This window comes from Oreochromis niloticus, linkage group LG14, assembly GCF_001858045.2.
Source record: "Oreochromis niloticus isolate F11D_XX linkage group LG14, O_niloticus_UMD_NMBU, whole genome shotgun sequence".
Lineage (NCBI taxonomy): Eukaryota > Metazoa > Chordata > Actinopteri > Cichliformes > Cichlidae > Oreochromis > Oreochromis niloticus.
Window position 1 is genome coordinate 27,698,305 of NC_031979.2, and position 19,485 is coordinate 27,717,789.

At 40.6% G+C, this 19,485-nt stretch overlaps 3 protein-coding genes across 7 annotated transcripts; all 3 read left to right on the forward strand.

Moving 5' to 3' along the window:
• The first annotated feature begins 41 nt into the window (after window positions 1-41).
• rskra (ribosomal protein S6 kinase related a) lies at window positions 42-6,007 on the forward strand. Of its 4 annotated transcripts, none has more exons than XM_003440269.5 (12): window positions 42-296; window positions 1,513-1,764; window positions 1,862-1,945; window positions 2,028-2,096; window positions 3,489-3,558; window positions 4,083-4,190; window positions 4,316-4,356; window positions 4,449-4,476; window positions 4,739-4,828; window positions 5,111-5,199; window positions 5,303-5,413; window positions 5,497-6,007. In XM_003440269.5, exons 1-12 carry the CDS (start codon window positions 267-269, stop codon window positions 5,728-5,730), a joined length of 1,206 nt encoding a protein of 401 aa, XP_003440317.1. In that variant the 5' UTR covers window positions 42-266; the 3' UTR covers window positions 5,731-6,007. The 4 variants fall into 4 exon arrangements, with proteins under 4 accessions (XP_003440317.1, XP_005474808.1, XP_019223089.1 ...); XM_005474751.4 differs by having other exon boundaries at window positions 3,525-3,558; XM_019367544.2 differs by having other exon boundaries at window positions 1,862-1,939.
• A 2,148-nt stretch (window positions 6,008-8,155) lies between these two features.
• Window positions 8,156-11,352, forward strand: aldoca (aldolase C, fructose-bisphosphate, a). Of its 2 annotated transcripts, none has more exons than XM_005474754.3 (9): window positions 8,156-8,284; window positions 8,850-8,987; window positions 9,119-9,330; window positions 9,424-9,478; window positions 9,597-9,757; window positions 9,854-9,937; window positions 10,030-10,204; window positions 10,294-10,493; window positions 10,592-11,352. In XM_005474754.3, the coding sequence occupies exons 1-9, from the start codon at window positions 8,263-8,265 to the stop codon at window positions 10,682-10,684; spliced, it is 1,140 nt and encodes a 379-aa protein (XP_005474811.1). In that variant the 5' UTR covers window positions 8,156-8,262; the 3' UTR covers window positions 10,685-11,352. The 2 variants fall into 2 exon arrangements, with proteins under 2 accessions (XP_005474811.1, XP_003440173.1); XM_003440125.4 differs by having other exon boundaries at window positions 8,186-8,284; window positions 8,803-8,987.
• A 3,372-nt stretch (window positions 11,353-14,724) lies between these two features.
• On the forward strand, window positions 14,725-19,291 carry srsf1a (serine and arginine rich splicing factor 1a). The gene is given in 5 exon segments (XM_005474753.4): window positions 14,725-15,114; window positions 15,117-15,156; window positions 15,681-15,856; window positions 17,278-17,450; window positions 17,630-19,291. Coding segments are annotated over 5 exon segments (732 nt in total). The 5' UTR covers window positions 14,725-14,969; the 3' UTR covers window positions 17,828-19,291.
• The last annotated feature ends 194 nt before the right edge of the window (window positions 19,292-19,485 follow it).

Here is a 19,485-nt window from a genome sequence, read left to right on the forward strand (position 1 = left end):
ATAAGTGTTATTAGTGTGTGTGAGTGTGTGTGTGTGTGCTCGTGTGTGTGTTTGGTCTGTTGATCGATCACTGATCTGACAGCTGTAACTGGAGCGGAATTGCGCTCTTCCCGCAAACACGTGGGTGTCATGGCCGAGACGCGACTGTGCACCGCTGACAGTGAGAACAGACGCGAGGCGAGACGCTGGATTTGTGGTGGTCTTACATATTTTATTTAGTTAGTTTTTGATTGAATTATTTGGGTCTGTCGGTTTCTGAGGATGCGATGGGCGGCGAAGTCAGTAAAAACCGAAAGGTGAGTCAGTATGATGAGGCGCAGATAGGAGTTGTTTACCTTTTAACACGCTGTAGATACGGAGTGGTCACGTGTAGCGACCTCTAGATGGGGTTATTGTAAGAGAAGATGAAGGCAGTGGCATTTGAAAGTCTCTTCTGCACTGATCAGCTCACAAGTGGACACAGACCTTCCTTCTGACCTGCAGTCTGTGGCTCAAATCAGCTTCAGATCGTCGTTTAATTATATATATATATATATGTATATATATATATATTATTTTTTTTTTGGGGGGGGGCATGTGTGATCTATGAGCTACAAAATGTTTCTACCCCATTTACCTCCAACACTAGTTAGTGATGCCAACTAAAAACCTAACCAAGCGCTTTATTTTTTAGTTATTTTGAGGCTTTAAAGTTGAGCTTTTATTTAAATCAATTTTTTCAGCTCACTAACGCACTGTATTTTACGTCATTCAAATCTCAACATAAACTAAGTCGATTCTGCATGATTACAACGCCTCAGTCTGCACACTGTGGACAGGTCGTGCAGAGTTCGTGATGCCAGCTCATCATTCATTTCCAGAAACAACAACAACACCCCCACAAAAGCACAGCGCCGCCTCCTTGTTTTACTGTCCTGATGATGTTCTTCCTGTCATGCATCCTTCTTATTCCAGTGTTCAGTCACAAACTCTCCAAGGCTACACAGATGTTTCTTTCCTGCAGATTTTATTTTCATTTATTTATTTAGTCTTTTGTTATAGTCTCTACGGATACTTTTCTGTGTTTGTTGGTTTCCTGCCTTGCCAAATTTTGATACTGCCGGCTGTTAATAATTATGATGTGGCTGTACAAAACATATTGCTGTTGTTCAGAGAGTGGAAGAAACACTTTCATTACTATTAAATATTACTGATTTTAGTTGCAACTGAATAGAAATATATGTATTATTTCGATTCACCAGTAGATCATCTTGATCACGTCTACATGCGTAGATGTGTTGAGTTGCTGGCGCGTGATTGGCTGATTAGATTGCATTAACGACCAGTTGGGCCTAATAAAGTGGCCAAGGAGTGTTTCCCAAATAGTTATCAGAGTTAATTATACTCTGCAGTTACACGTTTCAAACAAATGCCGTATACAAAATAGATTCTCATGGACAGAAGTATCAACATAAAGTGAGAATAAATAAAATCTGAATAGTATATATTATAATTTTTTCTTTTAAAATCTAGAGCGAGGGGCCGGCTGCTCAGCGTCGATTCAGCCACGGGTTCCTCTCAAACGTGGGGGTCTCCATCGTTCATAGACTCGGACACTCAGCTGTATTTTCTCGCCCTGTGGGAGCAGACAGCAGGCAGCCCATCAGACTCCTGTTGCCTCCAGAGGACGGCGCTGAGGCGCCCGGCGCAGACCGGACTCCTCCGGCTTTTATCTCTGTCTTTCTGCCCGAGTTCCCACACCGTAGATGTCCCGATCATTTCCAGGTACTGCGGATCACAACACAACCCAGTTAAAGAAGCAAAGAGAAGAAGTTCTTTAGGAGAAACAGAAAGATAACTGGGCCTTATTCTATGCTTACAGATCCTGGGCTTCATAGCTAAAGGCTCATTTGGACCCATCCTAAAAGTGAAAGATATTTCCAAAGAGAAGATCTATGCAGTTAAGGTCAATCCAGTATTAACTAAAGACTGTTAAAAATGTGATACTTTTGGACATCTTTAGTGTAATTTTCTGTGTTGACACACAGGTTCTGCCAAAGTCTGAGTTATTGAAGCATGGGGTCCTGGAGCAGTCAAAAGAGGAAGTCATCATTCAGGTACAACTGTGCCAGTGATAGAAACAAAATTCAAATAGTAGAAATTAAAATAATCAAATACATTTTTATGTCACCTAGTAAATAGGGATTGTAGCAGAGATTGTTTTTTACAGACATATGGGCAAAATTTAAGCTCTTGTAGGAACCCCTATGCTGAGGCTAATGATAAATGAGAAACAAATTCATTATGCCGATAAACAAATATTACATCTGCATGCAGCTGAATTATAGAGTGCTATAAACTGTCTATGCGCTGGCCATAAATACTTACCAATAGGTCAAGGTGCAATATTCTTAGTAGAGCTTCCCAAAGTATAAACTGGAGAGGATATCATTGCTGAAAGGAATTTATTCATGTCAAGCAAAAATTTCTAATGTTATTTAATACAAATAGTAGTTATATGGTTATTATAGACAAGCACAAACTATGTACAATTATAAATGTGATGATAAAAGTGGACCAATTATGCTCATTTCCAGCTTCATATTGCTGTCTTTGGATGCTACTATCCAAAAAGGGAGTGCAAACAGGCAAACCCAGGTGTAGATACAGCTGAGGGGCAATGGAATAAATTAAGCTGTAATGAATAATAGCGAAGGTGAAATGAGCCTTGGGGTTGCCGGAGGTGGTGTCTAGGCTGATGGCTGAGCCAGAGGGCTGGGTGCATTGTTGGGCAGACTGAGCAGGAGATAGAGACAAGACTGGAGCCAAGCTAAGGGTAAATATGAAAAATAAGATGCCAGAATCAGGATCAGGACAAGTGGCAATGATCTAACTTTAACAATAAACTCAAAGGCTTGACTGTAGAGTTCCACATAAAGCAGAGTGGAGGGGGGCTTAGCTGGTGATGGTCTGCCCTGACTCCACACCTGCCTCCACACCTGCAAACAAGAAGACGCAGCAGCTCTTACAGGGAGAGGTGGTTAGAGCCGCTCAAGCAGGCAATTCCAACTGCCAGACTAGCCAACCAGCATAGCTTTGCATGACTCACAATTCAAAATAAGCCTTATCTGTCTAATACTTGGCTTTGGTGCACCCCTTCTGTTTATCCACTGTCGGGGAGATTTTTTTCTGATTGGCTGTACTTTACAAACACAAGGTTTGTCATCAGGTGGGTGGACTCTCAGAACTCACAGCGAAAATTGATGACCAGTCTGATGAACTGTACACTGACCTCAGTATTTAAAATTTTGCTATAATATGAGGATCATTTATAACAGTTTAATACAGTAAATAAGTAATGACATAATAGGTCCACTTAGAGGATTACAGTAAGAGGTGTGGCATAGTTTCTGTCCATAGTCCGTAGTCCTCACGCTGTAGGAAACTCTCTGTGCATCCCTCACTAAATGTTCACTGTCGATCTGTGTGTGTCGACTGTTGCATTGCAGCGGCAGCTCAAACACCCTTTTATCCACAATCTGCAGGACTGCTGGCAGACGCAGCGCCATCTCTTCATTAGTGAGTTAATAAATAGAAACGATGGCACTGCTCGACCCTCCCCTCTTCTGCTATCCTTTGTTGTTCCTGAGAAGTTCCCCCTTTCCCGATCTTTGGTCCCATAGAAAAAAAAGTTGTCAACTGTACAACCAAGCAGTCTAAAAAAAAATCTCTGGATAGTGAAGAGGCGCACTGCCATCTAATGAGCGTGTTGGGTAAAACTGTCTCTGCTCAGTGTGGCTGCAGCTGCTGTGTGACCTTTGTTTATCTACTGTTGTCACAAATTCAGGGTTTTTTTTCAGTTAAGATTACTGAAGTGGCTAAAAGATGTTTAACAAAACAAAGAGCATGTGTGTTTTAGGCCTAACCCTCTTCCTGACTTCTTCCTTTCGCCAGCCACAGTGGGATGAACAAATAGTTTTTTTTACTTTAAGTTTCCTTGCAGTTTGCTTTATTTTATTTTTATTTCCGCCTTTAGTGATTTACTTATACACGCTGCTGAATTCAAAGTGCTGAGAAGTATGTTTGTGTCTGGTCCTCTGCAGTGTGTGACTACTGCAGTACTGGTGACCTGCACACTTGTTGGTTACTGAAGGGCCACTTTGGGGAGGAAGAGGTTCGGCTCATTGCTGCAGAGCTGGGCAGCGCACTGGGTTAGTGTTCATCAAATGACTTGTACTGTCACAGAAATTATGCTTGAGCGCACAGTACAGTTTTTTTTTAAAAAAACGGATTAATGTCATTTAATTCTTGCTCTCTGTCTCTGATTTATTTCTAGGATTCCTACATGACTTAGGAATCATGCACAGAGATATAAAAGTATGATATTTTTAATTTTAATCACTCTTGTAACTTCCACACGTGTGTGTTTAGAACTTTTAATGGTTATGGCTTTGCTGATTTTTTTTCAGATGGAGAACATTCTATTAAATGATCAAGGTAATGCTCTCCTGCAGTTGTTGATGATAGACTTTTAAGACTGAAGCATTTAGAGAAATTGTGGTTAGATGGGTACGGATGCAACGCAGGTAACAGCAGATAAGCATGACATCACAGCTCAGGAGCTTTGCCAAGACACTAACTTAAAACCTCTTTAAAATCTCTTTAATATAAACTTGACAACTTCAAGACCCCTCTTGCGGAAACATTTATGGTTTTATTTCTACAAATCAGTCTCTCTTTGTTTTTTGCCTCTATTCAGGTCACCTTCGACTGTCTGATTTCGGTCTGTCTCGCCGCCTGAAACGAGGAGGGCGAGCTTTTACAATATGTGGGACGATCCAGTACATGGGTGAGATTTGTGGTCGTGCCACAGATACTCTGTGATTGTTTTCCATGACTAACATTAACATGAGAGCCTCACCTGCGTTTCATTCCCCCTGGATTCAGTTGACCCAGTTGTGGATGTGATGCACCTGTAATGTATTCTGCATGTTATTACTTTTTGCTCTATTATTAAGAGGTATTTTCTGCCCTGGGTATTTCATTGCATTTAACTTTTTTAATTTATACACACACACATATATATATAAACATATATGTGGATGTGTGGATCTCTGTTTTGGGTGAGCAGCTCCTGAAATCTTGAGCGGGGGTCCGTACAACCATGCTGCTGACTGGTGGTCTCTTGGGATTATGCTATTCTCACTGGCGACAGGAAAGGTGAAGACACTTAAACTCACTATTTCATTGGCTCTGTGTGTAGAAAAGTGTCTGAAAGTGCAGATTATTTTTGCTTTAAATCCACTTGTTTCTCTATTTGTAGTTTCCACTAATGGCAGAAGTAGACCACTGTCGAATGCTGGCAAAGGTCAGAGATTTTTCTTATGTGCTGCCCGAGACCTTCAGCTCTGCTCTGATCCTACTCCTCACTGAGGTCAGTATCCACTGCTCTTTTTACTTTGAGCCACCTTAGAGCTATAGTGACACACCTATCCATTTATCACCTTACTGATGCAGCTTTTGTGCAAGAATCCGGTGAACCGCCTTCGTAATCTGGAGTGTTTCAAGATGCAGATGTTCTTCCGTGGCACTTCATTCGACCCTTACATCCTCCAGAAGACACCGGTTGACTTCATCCTAGAGCTCAGGACGCACCCTGATTGGGCAGCCAAATCCACAAGAGGCTTTTCATTGGATTACTTTGATAACTTTGACTGTGATCATATCCTTCACTCCCCCCGTGAGTCCTAGTGAAGTCATGGGCTAGTCAAAGTCTCCTACTTTGGCCAGTGTGGACCTAAAATTGCCTGCAGAGCAGACTTGCAAAGTGTAAAATCGATCTGTGTTTATGCACACTAGATACATGAATTCTGCATGTGATGGTATTTCCATAACAGACTTGTTTCTCTACAGACTTTTGTTACCTCTCTGAATTAAAAGTTTAAAGTTACTTTTTCTTAAATACTTGTGAAAAATATTAACAGTTCAGTTTAACAATTAATGTTATAGGAAGCATTTTTAACTGAAACTTCAGCATGTCTCGTCCATGATGCAGTTGAAGGTGAGGTTTTGATGTCTCTATACACATGTGTCCTTGTATTACTGTATATCATTTTATGTTGTTGCTAACAGTTGTTTAATATACACTGTCTGTTGTTTTTAAATGCAACTGCTCAAATAAAGTTTAATTTTTAAAATAAAGTATTCATTTATTTATGTTTATTATTTCTTAATACTCTATGATGTAGTTAGAGCAGTGGTTGTCAAACTGTGGTGCAGGTCCTGCTGGTGGGGGAGTAGAGCCACTACAAGGAGCGACCAGTGACGAAAAACAAATGAGTGACACTGAGTTGAATGAACACGGTCTTCCTGACCTTTGTTTCACTGATTAAGCTGGGTGTGTTAATGATTAATAAAGAATTGCGGGGCCTGAACTTTTTTCTTTTCAGAAACAGTTTAAAGACCACAGAGCTACAGTGTGGTTTTATATTTCTGTGTTTAATGGTGGACCATGTTTTTCTTGTTTTCCCCATTGCTGTGTAGTCAACCATTTCTGGATTTTAAGATTAGACTTAAAACTTTAGTTAGTTAGTTAATTAGTTATAGTTAGGACTGGATCAGGTGACCCTGAACCATCATGCCTGCCTTGCTCAGGGAACTTTATTTTGACAGGCAGTTCAAGAAAGAGGTCACATACACTGTAAAGACCCAGCTCTCTTTCAGGTTTGACGTTTTTGCTTCTATAGAATAAAAATGAGGGAACACCTACCTGAAAGGGTTTCTTTTATATTTTTATATATCAGCACTAGCAGAAAAACATAAATGAGCCTTCTGTATTTTCTGTTGGGCACTTTTCTTATCTCAGGTATCTAAGTGTACCTGGATACACTATGGCCAACTTTCAGCCTTGGTTTGGCCTATTTACAGGAGTGCTCACAAACCCACTGAGGACAACCAATAATAGGACAGAAAATTGAGGACCAGATAAAGTATCATCATTAGAAGCTTTTAATTAGGTAACAGAGAAAAAGTCGAGGGTCCCAGAGGAGGCAGCCACACATAATTGCTGTACTTCTTGAAGTCATGAATCTATTTAAAGCTGCATCTCCTGAATGGGAGTGCACCAGCTCCTCCCACCACTGCCTCCTGACATTGAATTCCCTCTCAGGCCCTTGTCTTAGGCAGGTCCACCATGCCTGTGTTGTGGCTGTATAGTGGCAGGCAGTCCATTGACCCATATCTGCTTTTAGAGGCACACTGACCCACAATAGTGAAGAGAGGAGTCCCCTGAAATCCTGGAGGGCCATCCCACAGACTCTCACCAAATAGTAACATTACATAACTGAACACAACAGAAAACATATAGTTCATGCAGCTTATCCTGCAAATGTGCACAGAGACACAGAGTGAGACTCAAGTAGTCACAATCAAATTCAAAAGCCATGAAATGATCCCAACTGGCTGATGATAAGCAGCGTTCAAGTTTGCATTTTAAACTTTTTAAACCATTTGAAACTTTTCATTTTCAAACAGAAACCAATTACACAAAATAAGGAAGCAAAAAAAATGGTTGAAAACCTGCTCTTCATAGTGGAAATGATCTAGTTGACCTAATTTCCTTCTGATTTGGCCCATTTTGACATGTTCTTTTTACACTGACTGGAACCTGGAAATGATTTCCATTTCTGGAACTTTCCATCATTTTTTTTCACAGTTTAAAGCGCTGCGGAAAAGCCACTGAGTGCACGAATTGCTCGGAGACTCAAACACCCCTGAGAATTTGAGGGTGAAGATCAAATTATCAGGAGATTTCAAACCGTCCTCAGGGCACATTTTTACTAATTAGAGTAAAAATAGCACACCACGGGGTGTGGTTAAATGCCTCATTTAGGCCCTTATTGGACAGAAGGTTCTGACTTAATACATGATTTTGTGTTTTGCAAGCAACCTCCACATGTGGGAAGCATTATTAAAAACAATTTGCACGTAAAAGATAAAGTAAACCAGTTTAAAACGCCACGTTTCTAAGCATTGCCGAGTCAAAGTGAGTGTGGCCATGTGAAAAATTCTATATCAATGTGATAAAAATGGAGCTAAATGAATAAAAAAAAAATCACTATATTTAAATAGAACAATGAATCATCAAATTTTTTTACTCATGTGGGGCAAAGGTGGGCGTACACGCTCCGCCCAGGGGTGTTGGCTTGTGAGGTGTGACACACTTGAGCTGGATACAAACTAAAGCTGGCAGGGAGGCTCCATCAGTGTTCATCGCGTCAGTAGATGAGACCCATCTTAATTTCAGGTAAGAGCTTTTATCTTGTTATTTTTATATTCAACTGATTTTAATGCTGTCTTCACAAACTTGAAATACAAGCTGCCTTTAGAGTTTATAAAATTTTGAAGATTTGTGCAGCAGCTCTGACAATTTCATATATTTTTTACACTGCTATCAGTGTTTGATCAACTGTGTATCTGACTCTGATTAAAGATTTTTGCAGTCTTTCCCACCTAATTAGCCTGTTCCTAGTGCTGTGAAAATCACATCTGGGAATCAGCAAATATTTGAATGGCATCCAAGCCTGCACTTACTATTAAAGGGAGTTAAAGTGATAAACCTTTTCTTCACATTACCAAACTCAAAGCTTTATAAACAGCTGCAGACACGCTCATTATTGGAAAAGTACCAATATGGATCAATCTGCTGTTACTGTATCCTGCAACCCAAACAAGCTCTGACATCTTTAAGGTAGATAGTTGATAGGAGGACGGGTGTTAAATCTAGATAAAACTGGACTGATTTTCTGTTTGATTCCACTTCAGTGTCTGCCCTTTTTAGCTGCTAAGATCAGTCAAATCTTCTTCCAAAGGCTGCTCAGACAATCAGTCACTCAGGATGACGCATCAGTTCCCAACGCTCTCCGAGGCTCAGAAGAGGGAGCTGCATGAGACCGCTTTACGCATAGTTTCTCCAGGGAAGGGCATCCTGGCTGCAGATGAGTCTGTAGGTCTGTAGCGCTCCTTCTTTAAACATGCACATTTAGTGAGTGCACACCTTATGTCGCTGATCAAGCCAATCCAATCAAAGAATGTAAGTTCTCACCTCGTTCATATGTCACTGACAATACACCCACTGCAGGCAGTATGGCTAAGCGGCTGGCTCAAGTTGGAGTGGAGAACACGGAGGAGAACCGCAGGCAGTATCGCCAGATTCTCTTCAGTGCGGACGATCGCATCAACAGCTGCATCGGAGGGGTCATCTTCTTCCACGAGACCCTGTACCAACACTCTGACAATGGCGTTCCCTTTGTCAAAATGATCAGGGACAGGGGAATCCTGGTTGGAGTCAAGGTCTGACCACTTAGGATTAAATCTGTTTATGTTATCAACTTTTTATGATAATAGGTTTGGATTTTGATTCAAATCATTTTCTGCATTCTTCAGGTTGACAAAGGTGTTGTTCCCCTGGCAGGAACTTGTGGAGAAACCACCACACAGGGTCAGTCAGACTCACACTGGACCGCTGCTGATATCAACCATTTCATCAGCACAATTTCCCATTTATGAACATTTCCCTTCTCTGTTTTTTTCTTTGTATTTTTTACCCTTCTCCACAGGTCTGGATGGATTGTCTGAGCGTTGTGCGCAGTATAAAAAGGACGGTGCTGTCTTCGCAAAGTGGCGCTGTGTGCTCAAAGTTAGTGACGTCAATCCATCAAAGCTGGCTATCACAGAAAATGCGAATGTTCTTGCACGTTACTCTAGTATCTGCCAGCAGGTCAGAACTCCAAATCATAAAGCCTAAATGCTTATCCACACATCACTGTGATCTAATGCATGTACAGTGTTTGATCATCTTTTTTTCCTTGAACAGCATGGCATCGTGCCCGTCATAGAGCCAGAGATTTTGCCTGATGGTGATCATGACCTGAAGCGCTGCCAGTATGTCACTGAGAAGGTAGGGATTGGTTGCACTTTTACTTTTATGGATTTTCCAGACATTCTGTACCACTCTGCTGCTTCTTTAGTAAAACAGCGTCTGTGTTGCAGGTCCTGGCTGCAGTGTACAAGGCCATGTCAGACCACCACGTGTACCTCGAAGGCACTCTGCTCAAACCCAACATGGTCACTCCTGGACACAGCTGCTCCACCAAGTACAGCCCAGAGGAGGTTGCAATGGCAACCCTCACTGCTCTGCGCCGCACAGTTCCCCCAGCTGTGACAGGTAAGTTAAAATGATGGTCTCATTTAGAGGTTTAGAAACAGAAACGTGTGCAGAAACCAAACACAACAAATTCATGTTTTTGTCCACAGGAATTGCTTTTCTGTCAGGAGGTCAGAGTGAAGAGGAGGCCTCTATCCACCTTAATGCCATCAACAACTGCCCTCTGCCCAAACCCTGGGTCCTGACGTTCTCCTTCGGACGAGCCCTGCAGGCGTCTGCACTCAGAGCCTGGAGAGGACATAAAGAAAACGAGAAAGCCGCCACTGAACAGTTCATCAAGAGAGCAGAGGTACCTTCCAGTCTTTTTTTTAATGCACACATAAAAAAAGAACCAGCTGCTATTTGTATGACATTTCTCTGCTTGTTTGCTTTCTGTTGTATCTGCAGGTGAACAGTCTGGCATGTCAGGGAAAGTACACTGGTGGAGATAACTATGGAGAGGCTGGCCAGCGCATTTACGGTTCCTGCCATGCATATTGAAGAGTATAAAAAGAACATTTTAACTAGCAGTGTGTTCTTCCACACCATAACAAGATATATTACAGAGGAGCTGTACTGCATATTCTTAGGTTATTTCAGAATATTGGCCTACATAATGATATTAAATGAAATATCTTGCCTTGACAAATGAGAACAATCAGAACATGGCCTTGGCTGTTTCTAACACATGTGCTGAATGAAAGGCTTATGCTTTACTTGTGTTGTGGCAGTACTTTGACTAGAGCTTTAAATCCTGCAGTTAATGTTGCAATGTCGGCCTATGTGTGCTTCAGAGTAATGATATTAGTTCAACTCAAAACACAGTTAACTAAATAGTTAAAGCAGCTGAATCTATGCGATACAGCTCCTAATCTATTATTCAGAAGTTGTTATGTGAAGCTTCTGTGCTTGTGTGACAGAGAAAGTGGATTTGTGTAGTTCATTTTCTTTATTTAGTTAGCAGTGAACATGCACAAATAGACATATTGTAAGAGAATTAGCTTGAAGCTAATTTGCATCTACAGTCCCCAGGTATGAAGTACAATCAGCTCAATAAGTAATATACAACACATGCTGATGTGTTTTATCATTCTTAGTAGCATTATATGTCTAATAAATATATTTCAAATGTAAGTATTTAGGCAATAAAACTGTGTTCTAGTAACGTCTGATTGAGATGTTTTGTTTTATGAAGGTTAAACCCTGTAATTTAAGGGTATTCTATATGTTATCTAATGTGTCAAATGTCCAGAATTTGGCATTTATTTAATTTAGCAGAAAAGGCATCTGGCACGTGATGCTGAAGCGCTTCTGTGATATTCTTTGTCAGTTACAGTTCATTTCCACCAGTCTGTAGTTTGACATACGTGTAACTCTGAATAGTTCAAAATGTCACATTCAAACATTTATGGACATGTTTTTTCCATTTCAACCCTGGTCCAAGTATTTTTTTTAAATAAAAAACTAGCAACAAATTTACTCACAACAGTTTCCTACAAAACAGCGTGATGTACCCTTGATAATGTTTTGACACATCAGTATATATCTGGAGCCTATCCCAGCTGTCTTAGGGCAAGAGACAGGATACACCCTGGACAGGTTGCCAGTCTGTCCCAGATCTAACACAGAGACAGACAACCATTCGCACTCACGTTCACATTCAATTAACCTAACCCCACTAACTGCATGTCTTTGGATCGTGGGATGAAGCCAAAGTACCCAAAGAGAAGCCACGCAAACACGGGGAGAACATGCAAACTCCACACAGAAAGACCCTGGATTTAATTTATTTGTGTTATATTAATATAAAAAATAAAATAATATTACTACATGAGATTACAAATATTTGAATCTAAATTTTAATGAATGTACTCAGCACGTACACAAGCAGCAAGAGAATTTGAAAAAATGTTCTGTTGCCTACATTGTAGAGGGTGACACTGCCTCCCCACTTAAACCGTTAAGCTAGTACAGTAAGGGGGTTACAGTGAGATTCAGCTGGTGTAGTGTCTCAGCATGGGGAAAAGAGCCACATCTCACAATGTATATGTAGATGCTTCTTAATGTACATGCTGTGATCAGCTGACCTGTTGCTCTTTTACACAACTGAATTCAACAAGATAATAGCAGATGTTGTTTCACAGCTATCTTGCCTGATTTCCATTTCCTATACCGAGGGTCCACTGCATATTGTTTTCATACTATACTGTATACAGTTGTTATGAAGGTAGAATTCTGTGAATTAACTGAACCATCATCATCTTAAACTGAAATTAGTCTACTAGAATTGATGTAAACCAACGCAATAAATTCACCACAGTACGACAAACTAACCTCTGCATCCCATACAAACTACAGACTATTTCATGTGACATTTGCATTACACAAAGTTAGTATAGCTTAGTTTGTTTTGCAGGAATATCCTATATGTGATTAAAATTATGACATTACATGTAAGTTTTAAATTTGAAGTTTATCAAGCGTCACCGAGCAAAAATATCTATATTACCTTTAAATATAACCTCTCTTCTTCTTCTCCTGTCTTTTCTTACATCTTTCTCTATCTCTGAGTGAAGTTTTCTCGCACGCTTTTCTCTCCCCTGGAAATACACCTTTAGCTTGCAGTTAGCTAATACACCTTCAGCTCCCAGACAGACTGTGACTAACTGCACACAAACAGTTAGTGTGTTTGCTGATATTTGTTGAGCTGATAGAAATGTTGAATTTGAAATTACCTGCCAGTTAAAAAAACATCACTCACATCATGCTTCCTCCTTTTCTGTAGAGCTAGCTACATTTTGAAGCAATGCAAACACGACGAACGGACACCTGCACTCCTTCCGGCCTGCGTTGACTCCCAAAGCTATAAATGATACCGCTGAACCAAAAGTAAGGAGTCTGTTTTGAGAAGGTACCAAGTAGACAGTACAGATATTTGTTTTAAAATGTAGGGAGTAAAAGTAAAAAGTTGTCAGAAAAATAAATACTCATGTAAAGTACAAATACCTGAAAAGTCTACTTCAGTACAGTAATGTAGTATTTGTACTTTGTTAGTTCCCACCTCTGCACCTTTCTAGTGCTTTACCTTATTTTCACAAAGAGCTTTACACTATAAAATAGGATGCAACAACAAAGACGGTATAAAAAGAAACTAAAACTAAATAAAAGCAGTCCTGCACAGGTGGGTTTTATACTTCTTTTTAAAAGTATCAGGTGTGTCCACAGACCTTAAGTGCATTGGAAGTGATTTCCACAACTTGGGAGCCACAACCTCAAAAACACAGACTCCTTTTGTCCTTTACTTGGACATAGGTACCAAGGGCGCTTCCAGAATTTCTTTCATAGGGGTGGCCATATGGGGCCACTAGAAATACGCCAAAAACAGAATTTCCAGTTTTATTATGCTGTTGTCAAATATAGGATACTTGAAAAATATGGCAAAAAGAGAGAAAGAAAAGAATTATATGCCTACCTAATTTTCCACTGTTAAAGTTGATATCACTGAAAATAGGTATATATGAAAACCAAATAAGATTTTGAAATTCATAATAATCTGCTTTAATTGATTGATTAATTGATTGATTGATTGATTGATTGATTGATTGATTGATTGATTGATTGATTGATTGATTGATTGGCCGAAGTCCCACCCATTGCTTTAATGATTCTCAGCAGAGCAGAAGCAGCTTAAGATTCACATTCCCAGAATGCAGTTAGCTTTAAGAGCAAACTTGTTCAGTAAAGACAAAAAAGGATTAGTGATCTGTCCAGGGATTGGCAGCAGCTTTTCTGCAAACTTATTACATTATTATCAACATGGGGCAGTCTTGCCAGGTGTGGCCACTGGGTGGGGATCTGGATAAGGCAACATTTTTCTGATTTTCCATTATCTATTGTTCAGTATTTCATTTGTTTTATCTTCAGAGATGTTCTTCTGCATACCTTCGTTTAATGAGTGGTAATTAAGTTACTGTTGCCTTTCTGTCAGCTGAAAGCAGTATGACCATTCGCCTCTGACCTCTGGCATTAACAAGGCATTTTTGCTCACAGAACTGTTACTCAGTGGATATTCTCTTCTTTTGAGACCATTATCTGTAAACTCTAGGGGTGGTGGTGTGGGGAAATCCCAGCATAAGGCAGTTTCTGAGGTATGCAAACCAGGCTGTTATGCACTAACAAACATGCCACGTTGAAAATCATGTAAATCACTTTTCTTCCCCATGCTGGGCTATATTATTGAATAAATTATATTAATTGTATTCTTGAATTAACAGCTGGTAAAAATGATATACTTAAAGCAAAATTATAAGCCTTTTGGTAAGTATCTATATTTATAAAACATTTATTATTTAGCTGATACTTATATTTTATAGAAATAATACCAATATAGCAAGTCTTGCATTATAAGCGATGTGCATTATATGATATTATAATATATATTATTTGACGACAAATGTTATTTACAAAAAACATTGATTACGAGCAGATAGCTTTGGATATGGTCGGACTATTTTCTAAGGCGGATGTGTCAGACTCGGCTGCAGTGTTTCCGGTGTTGATGAATGCCCTGCTCGGTTAAAAAAAAACGCGCTGGGGTAGGAGTCACCTCGTCGGGAGTATTGTCTGCTCAGTAAATACCCTTCACAGTGTAGCGTAAAACGGCGCTCATTTGATCGCTTTCTCGTTTTTCTTTTTGGCTCGACCACTCGCAGGCGCTCGGGGTCTAATCACCAGCAGGCGTTTAAGAATCCTGCAAACAGCGAACTGTTAGCTTGAGTTAGCAGCGATGTCGGGTGTTGTGCGAGGCCCCGCTGGGAACAACGACTGCCGAATTTACGTGGGAAACCTCCCCCCAGATATACGCACAAAAGATGTGGAAGACGTGTTCTACAAGTACGGGACGATTCGAGATATCGATCTGAAGAACCGGAGAGGGGGCCCCCGTTCGCCTTTATTGAATTCGAAGACCCCAGGTAAGAAGCTAACGGTTAGCCTCGCCAGGCCCGAGGCGGTCCCATTGTGTTGCTAACAAACTCGTGTGTGTGTTAACGCGTTGCTTAGGGCTCAGACTATTTCCTGGATGTTTTTTCTGTTATTCCCGTAATTAAATTTAGTGTGTGTGTGCACGCGTGCTACTTTCGCTTTCGACTTAGTTTGCATACGCCTGTGTCCCGTTTTTTCTGCGCTGAAGCTTGGTGCCTTTGTGGTATTAATGTCCATGTTGCTGGAGATTAGTACATCCACTTGCTTCTTCGCTGCAGACGAGTTGCATCAAAGCAATCGCAGCTTTACGCTTTGCTACATGTTAATTTGGTCAATCGTTATATTTCTCATGAAAGAAAAGTTTCATGAGACTAAATTGCTGCGGTTGCATCTGCAAAGCGGATTAGTAGACGTTAAGTAATAAAGTTAGCCGCTAACATGGCTGCCTGCGTGTTGCCAGCCTGTTCCGTCTTCCATTTGTTTATGTGTAAGGCGAAACTGTTTTATTTAATAGGGACGCTGATGATGCCGTCTATGGACGTGATGGATACGACTACGACGGCTACAGACTGCGTGTGGAGTTTCCCCGGAGCGGCAGGGGATCCAGAGGAGGGTTTGGGATCGGAGGAGCGCCCAGAGGCAGATATGGACCCCCCTCCAGACGATCTGAGTACAGGGTCGTTGTGTCAGGTAAACAAACCAAAAATATGCAATGCCACGCAGTTATTTGTCTGTCTGAAGGGGGGGCTTATTTTATTTTTATGTGTACAGTGAATGTAGTTTTTGAGAGACAGGAAAGTTTTTGTTTATGTTATGGAAACAAAATCTTCTGTAGAGTTTTTCAGCGGTTTTAAGACTGTCTTTGAACGCTTTTGCCTATGCAAATTTGCTGTTGCACAACCACAATGAGCCTTTGGGCAGTGACTGCACTAGGCACAATCTACCTGGATAGAGTTAAGACAGGGACAAAAGTTTGTTTTGCTGTTGTTTCTGGCCATTTGATAACTTCAACTGGTTAAATATTTTTCTCACACACATGGTGATTTCCCTTTGTCAGTTTTGTTTATATAGCACATTACATTACACGTCAATTGGATGTGCTTAACTAAAAGTTAAAAATAAATTGCATAGCTCTATAATGCCTTAATGCAAGAAAATCTCAAAAAACAACAGAACTTTACAGGGAAATAAGACTACATTTCAAACACATAGTTAAGTGTAAACCACTGAGAATAAAAAGGTTTTTAGTCTGTTTTTGGATGTAGACACAGTTGAACTTGATCTCAGGTCAGCTGGCAGCTTTGTTGCAAAAAACAGGACCACAATAACTTAAGGCACCCTCAGCATCATTGGGTCTAATTTTATAAACATTTAAAAGATTAGAAACTGATTACCTGAAACTTCTAACTGGGTTATAGACACTAAGCCAGTCAGACATACTGATGGGCCAAACGGTGGAATGTTTGTGAAGGATTTTAAAGGTAATTATGTATTGAACTGGGAGCATGACTGGGGTAGTAGATTCATATTTCTGTGTATGTGTAAGGTAGCCTGTTGGGGTAAAAAATGTTTTAGATGTAAGAAAACTTCAAAAACATTGACTATTCCTAAGAGTATATGTTATCTTGTTTATTGGTGCGAGCCACTGATATCTACATCTAGGGCTTCAATTATACTGACGGTCGAGTAGTCATTTCTGTAATACTGCTTTGAAGTATAATAAGAAGGGGGGTGGATTGTGATGTAAATTCTCAGTAGACAAGTTGACAGTCACAAAAAGCAAACAGACATCAGAGAGATGTCATTTTTATCGAGTGGATCTGGCCAGAGAGTAAAATTTCCCTTAATCTGTATAAAATGAAAACCGTCTCATGGTAGTTGGCTGCAGTGCACACTAAATATGCAAAAGTAATCAGAACCAGCACATTTTTTTTTAAATAAAATATTTGTCTTTTACTTATTAACGCAGCAGCAAATCTTAGTGTATCTTGGTGTTAAATGACTAAATCTGAAACAGACCAGCTCTGGGGCTTTTAAACATTGATCCCTGTGCGCATAAACACAGCTGGAGGGTTCACTGTGTGTGTTGACGCAATGTTGGTGTTTTTCAGGGCTCCCTCAGAGCGGCAGCTGGCAGGACCTGAAGGACCACATGCGTGAGGCAGGCGACGTGTGCTACGCCGACGTTTACAGAGACGGGACTGGAGTTGTAGAATTTGTGCGCAAAGAAGACATGACCTATGCCGTTCGCAAACTGGACAACACCAAATTCCGCTCCCATGAGGTATGTGTATGATTTTTAGCATCATGGATAATTGTTCTTTGCTTTGCTGTGCTGAGGTGAGTACGTCAGGAAACGTGACGTGTCGAGAACTACAGCCAGCCCTTAATTCCATCTGTGGCATTTCCACCGTAGGCAGGAATGTATGCTTTTTCAATGTCAAGTTCTCTTGTGTCCGCCAGGGAGAGACTGCTTACATTCGTGTGAAATTAGACGGTCCCCGCAGCCCAAGTTACGGAAGATCACGCTCTCGCAGCCGTGGCAGCCGAAGCAGGAGCCGCAGTCGGAGCGCCAGCCGGAGTCGCAGCAATTCCCGTGGTCGTGGCAGAGGATCGCCCCGCTACTCACCCCGTCACAGCCGCTCTCGCTCCCGTTCCTAAACTTTTCTGCCGTCGATGTTTTGCTCCTTTTGATGTATACCCTCCTGTTTTTACCTTCTATGAGTTTCTCCAGATGTCAGCAATTGATTTTAATTTTTTTTTCCCCTCCTTTTTCTTGTCCTGGTGTCCTTGTGGATGATCTTGGTATGTAGTTGTACCACCCCCACCCGTGCTTCAACCCTTCCCCTCTGTCTCCTGCAGCTTTGTCCCTTCTTCTCCCCCTCCCCCTCTCCCTCCCACTCCCCTCTCTCTCCACCTCTTGCTCCCTTTTTTCTGTCCTAGAGTTTTGCAACAGTAGACATTGTGCTGTGTCGAACTTCAAAAATGTTGAGTTGTTTATAACCTTCACTCAATGTTTTTGCAAGTACTGAAAATTTGAAGTTTTGTTTTTGTTTTTTTTCTTATATATTAAAAAAAAAAAAGCTTCTCGTTGGATATGTGGGGTGGGCTGTTTGGACGGGGAGCCCGATGCTTAACTGTATTTTACCCTTGTGTCTTCCTTTAGACATCTGAAGAGAAGGATTAAAGTGATTTGGAATAAAACCATTGTGGAGCACATTTCATTTGTATGGTCAGGATAGGACATCTAGGAGCAATCAGGTCGAGGCAATGGTACGCTTCATATTCCATAAATTGAACGTTTCTGATCGGTTGCTGTATCATGCATGTCATTTTAACAAGGCCACGTGCTGTACTTTGTTATATATACAGTTTTTAACATGCTACTTCTGACCTGTGACAGAATAAGCAGTCCTAAATCAAGTGTTGTGATGTAAGTGTAACATCTTTGCTGTCAAATGTGGGGGAAAAAAAGTGAATTCACTACTTTGATGCAAAGTGTCTCACTTAAATATCCTCATTGGTTTAAATGTTTTCAGGGAGTGATTGTTTTTGTGCTCAGTGGCATTTAAAAATCTGAATCTGACATGAGTGCTTCAACATGGCTTAAAAAAACAAAAAAATAGGCCCCCAAATCTTGACATTTTATTCTAACGGTCTGCCTCTGATTTTCTTCCTGGTATTTCAAGGTTTTGATTGGAGGAGTGGCTCAGTGGATCCCAATCCTTGGAGCTGGATGAGTGGATCGATTAGGGAAGGGATAGGCAAGGATGGATGCTCGGAACGGGATCAGTTTTCCAGGATTCAGATGAGTTGATATCAGAACTTAAAAAAAGAAAAAAGAAAAAAACAAATGGGAGTCTCAGAACATTTTTTTTATTATTAGGCCCCCATCCTGCCTATCTTTTAAAGGTTTTCAGGGATAATGGCTTTATTAGAAGAAAACGAAACTGAGGACCAGGAAGTTGGATCAAAGGATGGAGTCGTAGATGCCTGGTATGAAGGAATTAAAATTGGGGAGGTTGGGAAAGGGGTTTCACATGGGTGTAGTTTGTAAGTTTTTAATTTTGCTTAATCTTTTTTTTTTCTTCCTCTTAGCATTTTCAATAAAACACTTTGAAACAAGGACTCTTAGTTTGTCTTTATTTCCAACATAAACCCAAGCATGAATTCTTTACCATTAATAAAATAAACCTGTTTAATCCCCCTCATTAAATTTATGTTTGTAACCAAACCAATTAAGGTTAAGCATGGAGTTATGAAACAAAGGCAGAGCAGCAGCTGTGGACATGAAACACCACCACAGCAGCCTGCCCGTA

Coding starts and splice junctions, on each gene's coding strand:
- rskra (XM_003440269.5), top strand. CDS start 267: ATGGGCGGCGAAGTCAGTAAAAACCGAAAG. Junction 4,357..4,448: donor TCATGCACAGAGATATAAAA/GTATGATATTTT, acceptor ATTTTTTTTCAG/ATGGAGAACATTCTATTAAA. Junction 4,829..5,110: donor TGGGACGATCCAGTACATGG/GTGAGATTTGTG, acceptor TTGGGTGAGCAG/CTCCTGAAATCTTGAGCGGG.
- aldoca (XM_005474754.3), top strand. CDS start 8,263: ATGAGACCCATCTTAATTTCAG. Junction 9,479..9,596: donor TGGAGAAACCACCACACAGG/GTCAGTCAGACT, acceptor CCTTCTCCACAG/GTCTGGATGGATTGTCTGAG. Junction 10,205..10,293: donor AGTTCCCCCAGCTGTGACAG/GTAAGTTAAAAT, acceptor TTTTGTCCACAG/GAATTGCTTTTCTGTCAGGA.